The sequence below is a fragment of the Haemaphysalis longicornis genome, unplaced genomic scaffold, assembly GCF_048455015.1.
Source record: "Haemaphysalis longicornis isolate Haplotype H1 unplaced genomic scaffold, Haemaphysalis longicornis Haplotype H1 scaffold_5, whole genome shotgun sequence".
In the NCBI taxonomy this organism is placed as follows: domain Eukaryota; kingdom Metazoa; phylum Arthropoda; class Arachnida; order Ixodida; family Ixodidae; genus Haemaphysalis; species Haemaphysalis longicornis.
This window is the reverse complement of record NW_027526385.1, coordinates 50,612,711-50,626,616: the sequence shown is the minus strand read 5'-3', so window position 1 is coordinate 50,626,616 and position 13,906 is coordinate 50,612,711. Positions and strand designations below refer to the sequence as shown.

At 47.4% G+C, this 13,906-nt stretch overlaps 1 protein-coding gene across 1 annotated transcript in view; it reads right to left on the bottom strand.

The window, feature by feature from the left end:
• The window catches only part of LOC144139226 (uncharacterized), a 37,736-nt gene extending 24,451 nt beyond the window's left edge, over positions 1-13,285 (bottom strand). The window contains exons 1-3 of the mRNA XM_077671648.1: positions 13,139-13,285; positions 8,742-8,882; positions 6,478-6,548 (exon numbers count right to left, since the gene is read on the bottom strand). Of these exons, the coding sequence (XP_077527774.1) occupies positions 6,478-6,548; positions 8,742-8,877 (207 nt within the window). The 5' untranslated portion in view covers positions 8,878-8,882; positions 13,139-13,285. The remainder of the gene's footprint in view (positions 1-6,477; positions 6,549-8,741; positions 8,883-13,138) is intronic.
• Positions 13,286-13,906: the final 621 nt, after the last annotated feature.

The following is a 13,906-nucleotide window of genomic DNA, read 5'->3' as shown; positions in this document are numbered from 1 at the left end:
AGTTCGATATATGCAAAATTCGATATAAAAAATATGGGCTCTGAGACCTCACCTGTGGCGGACGACCACTTACCGATCGGCGCATTCAAGAATGACAACTAATTCCGCACTAACAACGCAACAGGATGCTTTATTTGCGTGAAAAAAAAAATCGCTGATCTTGGCCTGCTTCTTCGTCCTGTACGTGGAATTAAAGACGCTGGTCTCGATCTTCTCGAGGCTATCCAGATGTGACAGCCCAGTTCCTCCCATGTCGCTGCAACTACGTAGAATCAAGCTGAACGCAGCCGCCAGTTCACCGGCGGAGTACGATCGTGTAGCCGCACCCTCGTTCGGACGATCTTCGCCACTCGAGCTATCAGCCTGGTTTCCTGCAACCGCAGCGACGATATCCTCGTCACCGACGCTCGCAACAGCCTAAACATTGCTGTCAGCATTCACGAAGTCGCCGGCAGACAGTCCGGCTGGAACAGCAGCCGGGAAAAGGGACGACAGCTCGCGAAACGTGTCGACCATGCCCTATTCGTCGTCGTCGCCGTCTTCGCAAGCTTCCAAAAGTTCGGCCGTCACGAAGCCTGCCTTCCGGAAGCAGTTGGCCACGCTCTGCTTTACGCTGTTCCAGGCACCCGTCATCATGTGTATGGCCCCCAGCTGGTCAACTTTAAGCTCAGTGGTGACGCGGAGGTTCATCAAAAGCCTATCTAGGAGTCGCCTCCTGTACACAACCTTGAACGACTTAGTCGAGCGGTCGATCGGCTGCAGCCTGGCTGTTGTGTTCGGAGGCAGAAACTTGAGCTCGATGTTGTCGAGCTCGCAGGTGGTTTGGTTGGCCGAGCAGTTATCCACGAGAAGGCAAGCGTGACGCTCCGACGCCCCGGCTTCTGTCCCTGTCGGGTTTCGGCGAAGGCACTAAGCGACCGCGGAAATCGGGGTTGCAGCGACCGCCGAAGAGCACCTTCCAGCTCGTGCGGTGTTCGATATACCCAATGTCGGGAAAAATACCGTTCGATATAAACGTACGAATTCCTATACTTTTACACAGAATTTTCAAGGGGATAATTCATGAGTTCGATATAGACAATAATTCGATATACCCGTGTTCGATATATCCGTGTTCGACTGTATTTGTTCGCGTTTTTAATGTACGACGCGGTCATTTTGCGCACGCGCGGAGGATTTGATTTTCTTAAATTGTTTTTCCTGAATAAAAACCCCTTGTTAGCCTGCACTGTGTCCTATGTTGTGTATGCCTAGGTCTTTGTTGTTTCGCGTAGTCTTAGAATGAATCACTACCAACTAGTCCAGTTCACAGCACTCCCAAACACACAAGAAACTTCTAATAGGGTGACGAATTGTCATCTTGACGAATTGCGCTATTACGAATTGCCCTATGCGATGAATTGCCCTACTACAAGTTGACCTGCTACGAATTGCCTTTCGACGAAATGTCCTACAGCCCCCACATGCGACGCTTCGCTGACTGGTACGCTAGTAGGAAACTCTAAGGCTACTAATGGAAGGCGGGAGAAGTCAGCGAAGCCAATATATGTATAAGGAAATAAAATCAACTGAAACTTTTGTCGTACAGGTTAAAACTAGGGAGCAGGAAGCACTTTTTTGCGCTGGGTGGATAAGCACAGTGGTCAGCAGCACGACTACGCATCTGCGAACGCTTTTCCGTCTAAGAAATGCAATTGCTAGACTGAGATATCGTGGAAATTGGGGGTCGCTTACTGCATGAGCACTATATTTATTTATTTATTTTGACAGTACTGCAGGCCGAAAATATGGCCCAAGCTGGAGAGGGTACAACGCTAAATGCACGACACTATTCTCATGAAGGTTACACATTGACAAGTATGAAAATGTTTGTCCCCAAAATTTAAAAATAGAAATGTTTTGCTACCTCGGTGAAGAAATCATAACAAAGAAATAATTCTGCAGGGAGTGAACTCCAATCTTCAATTGTTTGAGGGAAAAAACTGTACTTGTAGCTACTTGTTTTTGCGAAGATGGGAGCCAATGAATGTTGGTGATTGTGAAGAGTCCTCCTTGTTGCTAGAGGTTTTACATGATCGGGTAGGTTTAGTTTAATTTTCCCTGAGAGAGTTGTGTAAGAATGCAATGCGACTGATCTTTCAGCGAGTTTCCAAGGTCTGAAATTGATTATCATGCATTAACTGGGTAGGGGAGTCTTTCCTTTTGTACTTCCCAAATATAAATCGCACGTCCTTGCGGTTGACTCCTTCTAGTCAACCGCAAGGCCACTTCAATATTTATAATAACAAATAGTCACCTAAGCTGCTTAAAACGCTGAATCTAAATAAAAGTGTAAACTGGTTATACATTATAAACCTTATATTTCTACCATCGCCAGCGCTGGACCGTGGCCGAGTGGTTTCGAGCTCTAGGAATAATATTTTGCAAGTCTCAAGTTTGAATCTTCGCGGGCACTTTTTTTTGTAAACTGATTTTTCCCGTTTTCGGCCGATGTTTTTGATACTGAATTCACCATTTTTGCTCGGTAGCGTTAACTGCTCCACGAGCGAGTTCGCATAACGCGCGCAGACTGACACTGACGCGCTAGACAGTTCTCGTTGGCGTGCTGTTGCTGTAAGCACCGACTGCTTCCGGGCAGTGGCCACAGGCCAGGATCAGCAGACCATTGGCTTGGTGCGAACACGCCTTTTAAGATACAGGGGTGAGTGAGCCAAGCTCCAAATATGGGAGAAAAGAGCATGGCATTTTGGGGTGTGCGGTGACGTGGTGGGTTTTCATCCACTGCGTAGGCCTCGGCTAGTGATTTCTGCGGTTCCAAGCCGTCCTGGGAGGCTTATCTTAGGCATTTTACAGCTGACAACACGGCAAAAGCGCGGTATGACAATTACTGAGATATCGAGAATGCTCATCAGATAACGTCAGATGTCAAGCATGTTGTTTTACAGAACCGAAACCGAAACTTGTTTGAATGGTAATCGTGGGCATCGTCCAATCACGATGCATCTCCTCCAGTCGTCACAGAGTTTAGTTGGTGCCGCCGCCGGAGACCGCGCATAGTAGTTTTTCTTCTTGCGAGGTTGATAAAATAATTACCGACGTGTCAACCGTATAAATGATGAAAAGTGTGTTGCTTTGAGCCTGTCTACGCAGCGCAAGTAAAAACGGGAGCTTGAAAAATTCACTTCAGTGTCCCTTTAGGGAGCCACACCCGTGCTGTCCCATACGGCCGAAACACAGACCACACCATCTTTTCCTCGTTACTTGATGAACCAGCAGGGACCTAATCCCCCTTCCACGATTCTCCTACAAAGGAATTGCAGAGGCCTCCAACTAAAAGCCCCAGCCCCTGCTCAATTCCTCACCACTCTCGATTCTAAACGACCGATCATTGCCCTCCAGGAAGCGAACTGTAACATCAAGCGACCTGGATACATTCTCTACGGTTCCTCACAAAATTACTCAACGCTCCCGCTTACTCGTATCATCATATCCGCTGCTACTCATGTCCCCCCGAGCGGGGATGTAATTACGTCCTCACCGAGCTCCTACCTGCGTTCCCTAAGAAGACGTTAAGCCTTCATGTCCTCAATATCTATTGCAGCCCCACCCAGAAGATTCCCGACATTTTATCAACAATACATGACGCTATCAGTGTAGCTGGAACAAAACAGCGCCTTATTCTTGGCGAAGTTAGCGCTGCTCTTCCTCAATGGGGCTATTCATACAAAACAAAATGAGACACTCTCCTCGCGCAAGCGATTTATAATTTGTACCTCCTGCTTCTTACCAACCCGTACTCAACTACACGGATGGAAACCAGCACAGCCATGAACACTTCTCTAGAATTGTCCGTCTTATTCGGCACCCTGGATGTATTATGATCATAAACCGGGGAGAGACTTCCATCCGACCATGATATTATCGAACTGCAATTCGTAAACTCAATTACAACCTCAAGACAAGAGTCGCCCGTCTCACTAACTGGGGTGCCCTTCACAAGGCCAATTTCGCTCGCCCTACAGACCCCGACCAGCCTTTATCCGACTGGATACATGGCGTTATTGAAACAGCTAGGTTAAACCCATAATCCGTAATCAATTCCTTCAAAACCGCCAGCGGGGAGGCTAAACCTTTAGATCTCTGGGAATCCCGTAGGAGCCTCACAACACGATGGAAACAGGAAAGACGGAACGGCAAGCTCCGCCCGAGAATTGCAGCGCTGAACAAAGAAGCCACTGAATACGCCATTCCCCTATAAAATAGGGATCGCTTCAATTATGTGACAGCCTCCAAGGTACCCTTATCGCTCGCAGAACATGGTACTTGCTCAGGCACTTCATTCACCCAATCTCAAGCAAGAGCGAGACCCGGGGCAATATGACCCGAACCCTAAGCTCCTTCAACGGATCCCCCCCAGATGTCCCCCCAAACAATTACGGCTAAATATCAGGACACCTCTCGTCACTTCACGCCACCTCCTTCCATGGGATCGGCATTGACTTAGATAAAGATTTTCAACTATACCAAATGAACACAGCTTTGTACGGGTGCAATAAAAATAGCGCCCCCGGACCAGAACATGCCACTTACTGGCTTCTTGCCAACTGGATGGCAGCTAGCTGGATCACCTTCTATACCACATCAATTCGCACTGGAGTTCAGGTCACCTCCCTCCCCAATAGAAGACGGGTGATATACGATTTCTACCCAAGCCAAATAAGTCCCCCCATCTTGATAACCTAAGACCGATCTCTCCCCTCTTGTCTAAGCAAATTAGTGAAACGAATGTTACTAAAGTGCCTCCCACCCTTCCATGAAGAAAGGAGCCTTTCAGCCGACAGCATGTATGGCTTCAGGAAGCATCACAGAACACAAGATTTTCTTTTTCGAATAAAAGAATCCTTGCTCCAGCGACTGGTTGTTCCCCCTGGGTTATTCTTGCCTTGAACTTAAAAGGGGCATTTAATAAGGTTTAGCATTCGTCCATTTTATCTAGTCTGGATCAAACAAGCCGCGGTTCGCCGAACTTACTCAAATATTGCAGATTTTCGCACTCTTCGGCAAGCTATAATTCGTGTCATCATCACATCATCATCATGCGCAGCAGCAGCAGCAGCCTATCTACGCCTACTGCAGGGCAAAGGCCTCTCCTATGGATCTCCAATCATCGCGGTCCTGCGCTCACTTCGACCAATTTATCCCCGCAAACTTCTTGATCTCCTCTGCCCATGTAACATTCTGCCACCTCATGCCACGCTCGCCTTCTCTAGCGTTTCACTCTGTTATAGCAAGCCTTGTCCCTAGCAGGGCTGACATCACCAGTTCACATTAAAGAGCATTCTCTCTCTCTCTCTCTCACTCTGTTACCCTAATGACCAACGGTTATCTTCGCTTCGCAATACATGCACTGCCCACACCAATTTCTTAGTCTTAATTTCTACTAATATCTCATTAACATGCGTTACGACCAATATCAGTCCACTGCCTCTCAGCCCCTTCCTCATCACTGGGGAAGTGTTACCTGGGTTGGCCCCTCGCCAAAAAATATGCATTCTGACCTAAATCCCGGCAGCCAAGAAGCGCGAAGGGACACGCACAAGGCCATCAATGGAACGCGTACACACGTCTCCTATACGAACGCTAGCCCCAACCACAGCATAAAGTAGCTATAGTCACCACCAAGAGCACCCTCGTAACTTCTGCAACAATCGAGACTTCGCCGAAGAGTTCGCCATCGCATTAGCCCTCATTCATACGAACAAATACGAACAATCCCTTCATCATGAAAGATTCTCAAGCAGCCTGCAGAAGCTTCCTAGATGGGAAGTGACCCGCTTAACTTTGCAACTACTGTCAGTCTCAACCCTGCCGGAAAGTCACTCTCATCTGGATTCCTGGCCATTCTTCACCGACGGGCAATAACTTTGCTCCCCAGCAAGCCGGCGCCCTTCCCTCCAGGCTACTTAGGAGACTGCAGCGTCCACCCCTCTAGTTATATTGCAAGGTATCACTCAATATTACCGGTTCGAATGACAGCCCTTCCCTCCTCCACATCCTAAGCATCAAAAGGAGAAGCATCACTACTTCGACGAATGCAGCGCAATACCTCCCTCATCCAGTCCTCCTCCACCAATAACTTCCCTCATTCATCCCTCATCCATTATATGCCCTCTACTCAATCCCCTGCCGAATACCAGCTCTGTTTAAAACCCGGCACTCTTAATCATATCAAATTAGAGTGCGAGCACAATTCCAACTTTCCCCCCTTCTCACCACTGAGCTACGGGATAACTTGGTGACCAGCACCGATCTGGATGTCTTGACGACACTATTCGCCTCCAGAGTGAAGGCTGCCGGCTCATCACATGGCGTCTTGTATTAGTGAACCACTTCCACTTCACCAGCTAAATAAAACTTCTTTACTAATACTACTACTACTACTACTACTACTACTACCTCATTTCCTTTATTACTTACCAATGTCAAGGCTTCCCTGTACTTCGGCTGTTGTGAAGGCTCCACAGAGCAATTCCGCAGCACTTCGGAAACTGTATTACAAGGAAAACGGGGAAGATGCATGTAATAAGTGTGACACTTTTTTTAATCTTTTCGCAGCTTTAATAAAAGTGCAGCCGATAAAAATTGCTCGCGACAGCATAGTCTTCTTACTAGCACACAGCGTCATATTGGGACGATTACGTTTTATGAGCACGTCCACTCATCGACACAACAGTGATGCCATTTTACCGCCCCGAATTCTTCTTAGTACACCTTAATCTATCTTAATCCTGCCGCAATTTTCCTTATCACCACATTGTGCCTCAAATAGGCATCCGAAGATTGCCATTTCATTCGCGCAATCGCCGGAGTACCCCTCCATAACCTATACAAAATATTACACCTCTCCGTAAAGCACGGGCCGCACAAACACGGAAAGAAGATCCCTTCTTTCTTTCCTTGTTTACCTCCCGCTTCCTCGCGGCCATACTGCCGCGCTCTGACGTGCGGCTATATGCTCTGACGCAGCCTCTACGACGCATGAACGACTGAACAGTACGGCACCACTATTGGTGGGCCCCTTTAAAGGTTGTAGCCAATCAGCGTTCCCGGCTCTTGGGAAATGCGGGTGCTGTCCCGGCGGGCGGCGCTCCGGCACCGGCAGCACTGCGTATCTTAGTAGGGACTAATGTCGCTCGTCGTTATCCGTCACACGAGCTCAGCTGAGTTTTCGAATATAGCGCGTCGTATACAAAGTATAAATAACGCTGAAAAACACGGATAGCCGCTGCAGGCCGAAACGCCACTACACGCGCGACCGCATCAAGCGCCGGCCTGCACAGTAGACAAGAAGCCCACTTTGCGGTGTTTGCGCAATACGGCATACACCGCCGCAGCCAAAAATTGTCACCGGCCGCCAAAGCGGGACTTGCTGAAAATCAGTACATGAATGCGTTAGATGGGGTCCTAATGCAGTGAAAGATGCAGCGCATACGACAGTGAATGTCGTATGCGCTGCTTCGTAAAGCAGCGACTGTGTAATTGTGGCGGTGCTAAGCATTTTCTGAGCATCGGCTTCGGAGGGGCCTGTTCGCTGCGACAGCACCGCATGTGGAAACGTTTCGCTAGTCGTGGGTAGGAATCTTCAATTGTTGTCGTGAGCGAGCATGTTGTGTTCGGCACCCCTCCCTGGACTTCGAACGCTCGTTTCCCGTAATCTGACGTGCCGACGCGACCACTGCCGAAGCCAGAACATGGCCGCCGTAAGTTCGAGCGGGCCGGCCCCGCTCTGCAGCTGAAGGAGTAGCCTAGGCATCGGCTGCTAATGAAAAAAATTGACGTACAGCCAATCGGAGCCAATGGCTGCGCGCATCTCGAACCTTGTCCTGTTTGTCTAGGTGGTCCTGCGCCTGGTCGGTGACGTCACAGCTTCCACAGTGACCTGTGTTTTGTCTTCATGGCCCCTTTAAGTTCTAGTATCAGTTGCTTGGCTTGGTCGTGCGTTGTTCCATGCGCCTAACTACTCCTAGCTTGTTTTACCTATTACAAACTTGTATTTGCTGCATCTACATCCCTCATCCGCATCCTTTAACATGACACCACACCCAGCCATCTTCCATAATCTCCAAATTTAGCATGTGCACCAGGTAATCACAAGTATCACTCCTGTGAGAATTAATTGGGTATGATTCGCCTCTTGAATGGAGCTGAAAACATAAAAGATACATTATTCTGGAGCATGGGCGTGTTCACGTAAACGAAAAGTCACACACTATCCCAAATACTCCTGTTGCTAGACTGGCGGGCGAAAATGAGTGCCTTTGATCACAACAAAGGATAACGACTCCCGTCCTTATTCCGATGATTACCGAATCCCGACCGCTCCAGATATTAAGTGGCATTGCTACATTTTCTAATATTTCTCATGACATCGCTTCCAACGAAGCAAAGGGCAATTATTAGCTTCTGATTGCGTACTTTGCCTCATTCAGAAGCTGAGTAGAGAGGTCATTACCTCAGGTTACTCGTGTGATTTACTTCTCTCTCACGAGGGGAAAGACGGGGATTGCACTAATCCTTCCCATCTTTATGTAAATGGGGTGTGGAACATAATGGTGGCGATGCAATCAGCGGTACGTCAGTACGGACGGACGTAATTTTTTTCTATTGGACCAACCCATTTAGCGTGATCGCATATAGGCATAGGTGGTACAGTGGTCGGTTTACTTTGTCAGTGTACTTACACCATGGGCACTCCTTCGGGGCAGGGTAGCGAGTTTTCTGTCCCTCGCTACGCCCCTCCTTGTGCCCTCTCCTTGCTGCGGAGAAGCTGACCAGGCATGCCGCCAATACCAGGAATCGTGTAGCTGTGTGAGCCATAGAACCTGCGCGGATGAAGGAACAAGCATGGAGAGGAGGAATTGAGGAGCTGGCGCCAATAACACTTGCTATACAGATCAGACCCGTACGCGAGTTGTTGTTGTTGCTCCTGCTGCTGCTGCTGTTGTTTCTGCTTTATCATCATGATCATCATCATCATCATTATCATCCTGCGTACGCCCGCTGCAGCGCAAAGGCCTCTCCCACCGATCTCCAATTATCCCGGTCATGTGCTAACTACGACCAATTTATCCCCGCAAATTTGTTGATCTCATCTGCCCACCTAACTTTCTGCCGCCCCTCGCTTCTGTTTACTTACAATTTATTATAAACTGTCGTTGGTGGCATACCTAGACGGAAAACAAAATACTGCTGACGGGGCCATTCCACCCGTCATCATCCGATGCCGTTAGCTTCGGTACCCCTAACTCCAGGCCTCTTTCGATGAACTCTTTAGTTACTGCCAGATATATGCGACATCCCGGCGGCACCGAGCACAAGGTACTGAATACGCGGTGAACGTGCCCCGTCCAAATATAGTTGCCGAAATCTTTGTAGTATCAGAGCAGAGTAAAATAGCAAAAAAGGTATTTCACTACATGCAATATTCAGGCTGGTACGACGATAATTGGAACACTTTAAAAATATTTTTCGTGAGCGAACGACTGCTCGGTTCCCGCTCAAAGTTTACATGGAGGTCGCATTTTCGGGTCTATTTTGTTTGACCCCGGGAGCAAGGATGGTACTTACCTGTTTAGAATCAAAATAGTGAAAACAATTTCAGCTTGTGGGAGAATGTCGGATTTGGTCGTGCGAGCCAGCGCAAGCTTATCTTGGAACGACGCCGTCACCTGGGGCGTGCAGAGCGCGCCCCAGGTGGCACGCTCTGCATTTTCACGGTAATGTTTGCCTGTGTCGGCCGCTGCGCCACAATCAACGGAAAATGACTAAAAGTAAAGTGCTTTTGCGTCTCACTGTGAACAGATAGAACAGTACCTGCATGAAAGGTTGTAGTTCATTGGAGCTGAACATCAATATGGTCGGCTATTTTTGGCGATCCCAGCTTTGCTGCCCGCTACTTCCCGTTGCGGCATATATGAAAGAAACAAGGTCTTCGACGCTTTGCCCTCGCTTGTTAACTTGGTGGGCATTTGTATTTAGAAATTTGTTTTGAGAGAAGCCAAAATTACTTATTTTTGTCTCTAAACTTGCAACAGAAACGAATTTCTAACTTGAAATGAACTCCGTGTGAAACGGGGGGAAGGCTAATCGGCTTTTGCCTTCCCTCCGTTTTTCTGATTTCAACAAAAAAAAAAAACAAGTGAGCTTCAGTTCAATGCAATTCAACTTTGGGGTTAGCTTTGTTTAGTGGAGGATGGCCCAACATTAATCGTGCCTTCTGACACTCTCTTCTTACGTAGTAGGTGGCGTTAGTTCGTCGACTCTCGCAACGCTCGGGACGGGCGAAGACAAAGCTGTGTTCAGCTTCGCAGAAACCACTGTTCAATAAAAAAACTACAAGCAACGGCCTTGTTTTACTAAATGCCGCCGCGGGTTCGCATAAACACTGCCGTTTTCCAGGCACGAAGCGAGTCCCTTTATCTAATCTCTTTCGGATCTGCGCGTGAGGTTTGACCTTCTAACGCTAATAACGCGGCGCGCTCGCTGAGCCCGAAGATCGGTTACACCCAATTTCGCAAACCTCTAGATATAGTACGACAACTGTGTTCCCGGTTCACAGTTGGTTATAGTGCACGGTAGAACGCCTAATATAGTAGATAGTTCAAAAGGACGGAGAATGGGGGTAGTTGGTGATGCTTCATACTGAATTGCGCTAAATATGCAGACGAATAGGACGCTAAAAGGGCTGGGACGAGGCGCAAACTTGCAACTGTTTAGTTAAAAAGACGACGGAAACAGGGAACACCTACATATGCACACAAAGAGTGACACTCTGCGCTTTCGCAGTAAAACCGATAAAACCTAAAACCAAAACATGAAGGTGCAGAAACAGATCTGCTAAGACGACCACGAAACACAAGCACACTGGCAGGAAAATGTGTGAGTGTCTGGATGCAATATGTTATCTTTCTTGTCATGGTGGCTCTCTCTGAATGAATGTTTGTTCCTCACCTGTAAGCAGAATTGACGGCGTGCTGACGCAACCTTCCTCTTCTGTGATTATGTGATACGCTTCAATGATCTCGCGCGTTATAGTAGATAGATCAAGCGCAATGGGCAGGGGATTTTCACAGCGGCCTGTAGAGACATTAGGGAGGCGCCACAGTGCTGTGAAATAGGGTTACATCTGCTTGAAATTGCATTTCTGGCTGCTCCAAACCTGCTCCAACAATGTCTTCCTACCCGCCGCGGTGTCTCAGTGACTAAGGCGTTGCGCTGCTGAGCACGAGGTCGCGGGTTTGATTCCCGGCCGCGGCGGCAGCTTTTCTGATGGAGGCGAAAAGCAAAAATGCCCGTGGGTATGAGATTTCGGCGCACGTTAAAGATCCCCAGGTGGTCAAAATTAATCCGGAGCTCTCCACTACGGCGCGCCTCATCGCCTGCGTTGCGTCGGCGCGTTAAACCCTAGAATCAACAATGCCTTCCTGACTGCGCCAAGTCGGCAACAAAAGGCTGTTTTGCATGCTCCCAGGACTGCTCCCTAACCCATGGACCCTGTTCCGCCCCTGAGGCATGCTTGTTAAATTTTCTACTCACAGAGCATGCTCATGTTCGTCTTCAATTGATACACCGCCCAACCTGCAAATCTGCCCCATGAATGTGCTCCACCGTGCACCTGCGTTTCACTTGAGAAAATTTTGGCGGCGTATCTGGTCACTTCGCTGCTAATGTCGTCAAAAGACGAACGTCTCTGCCGCTTCTTACGCGTAAATGCCTCTATTCTTTTTGCCGCCCGCCTCGTACGCTCTTCTCCTCCCGTTTGGCTCGTGCCACAATAAACACAGTTGAGGTTTCCTTAACTCAATTGAATTTTGGCGCGTTCACGCCTTCTACTGGACTGCTTGCGCCGTAGACTGCCCGCGCCGTCTAGTAGACTGCTCGCGCCATCTACTGGAACATTCTGTTACTTTTGAACTCGAACAGCGCCACAAGCGGGGGGTGGGGGGCTACGAAGAACGCTTTTTGTATTTTGAGGCAAAAGAATTTTTAAGGTGTATTTTTTATTTCCTATCGCAAAAAACTCAAGAAACCACTTATTTCAAATAAAAGAGCAATGCAAACATCACTTATGTATTAATGTCCTGTCTGAAATCTCAAATACGCGTGATGCTTTTTTTTGCTGAACAGTTTTCACAAGTAGCCATCAGACTGAGTTGTTTAGATGTGCTTTGCCTATGAAAATTCCCCTTTCAAGAGTTCTAACTTTTGGCCAGACGGCTAAGTCGAGGGGCACACAGACAGAAATACAGACCAAAATTTGCGCGTTTAAGTAGCCCGAGAAAGGCTATCATATTTAAAAAAAAAAAACAGCCTTTCTACTCTATGATTGCCATCGAACCAACTCATTGTACTGTGGACTAACTGCTTTAGACAAGTAAGTGAAATTTTGTGTTTTGATACAGCCGTTACAGCGGCCAACTGCCATTTAGTTTTGCGGCATATTTTTTTCATAAAACAGGAATTACAGCTGTTATCTATATTTATAACTAGCGCCACCGATGTCGAAAAGGTGTTATTCTATTCAGCAAATTCACAAAACAACGAAGTCCCTTTATTCCAATTATCCCTTTCATTGAAATGTCGCGCAGTCAAGAACCACATACGTGCATTTTAGACCCGATTACTTGAAGTATCTCGACTACTTGCTCCACTTATAGGGAACTAGCATGTTACGCATGCGTACAAGCTCATGCTGCACCTGAACGAAGTTCATGCTGATGCTGCAGACGTACAAGCTCATGCTGCGTACAAGCTCATGCTGCAGACACCCCTCGCGCCCAGCAAAAAAAAAACGATTCAACTTAGTTTATTTTACCCTATGTTACTGATGCTTTTTTTATTGATTAGCTCGCTGTTACCGGTTAGCGTAGTTGTGGCTAATTCTGCTGTACTTACTGAGCTTTCATGAACTCGTGACATATATAGAATGATCGCTACTATGTTAGTTTTTTTTTTCACCGTTTTGTTGACGTCACCATGGCGAGTGTTTACTGCACATCCAATTGCCTTCAACTCGCTTAGTCCATCTGTTTATGCAGATCCCAGTACGGTTGCAACAGAAAAAAGAAATAATTGTTACCTTTAACGTGAAAAAACTTCTTTGAGTTAAAAAAAACTATCAAGGGATGAAGCGATTCCTCGTTGACTTAGCCGAAGTTGGTGACGTACGACACTTGCCTTGGACTGCAGAAATTACGGCTCAGCGCAACACCACCAGATGGGAGAGCGTCTGATTCCTCAAAAAGACGAGAAAGTGTACGTTAAAACTATAAGAATGCAGCCAATTCGATTCTACCCCGACGTACAAACAAAGGATTTTTTACGATCAGCTGGATGTGAATTACGAAAGAACGGTTTATTTGGCAAGGCGCCGGTCTCGCTTTATTCCGTCACGCATTCGTTACAAAATGCGTTCTCCCGGCTGCAGACACTCGCTCTGCGCCAGAAATCCAAATGTCAAAATAAAAGTTTTCTTCTTTAACGAATAGAGGATCTGTAGGAGTTCGTGCTAGCTATAGGTTAAATTTTGCCGTTACACCTCGCTGCCTATTCGTGCGCTCGTTCCAATAATTAAAGCGCAAACATTCTTGGGCGACGCTACACCTCCGGAATCAACCTGCCCGTCCGGCCACTGTTTTATAAATGATATCTGATCTCTCCATATACGCGCACAAAGTGCGCTTTATAGCCATACAAGGCTGAAGTGATATTCATTAAAATGTCCTCCGGCGCTTTCTTAACAAAAGCTCATGTACTCTAATTTAAAGTCCGTCCAATAAAAGGCTATAGGGCCTTGAGACTTTCAGGAACGTGTATGCAAAGGCGTATGCAAAGGCGTATCAAGCGA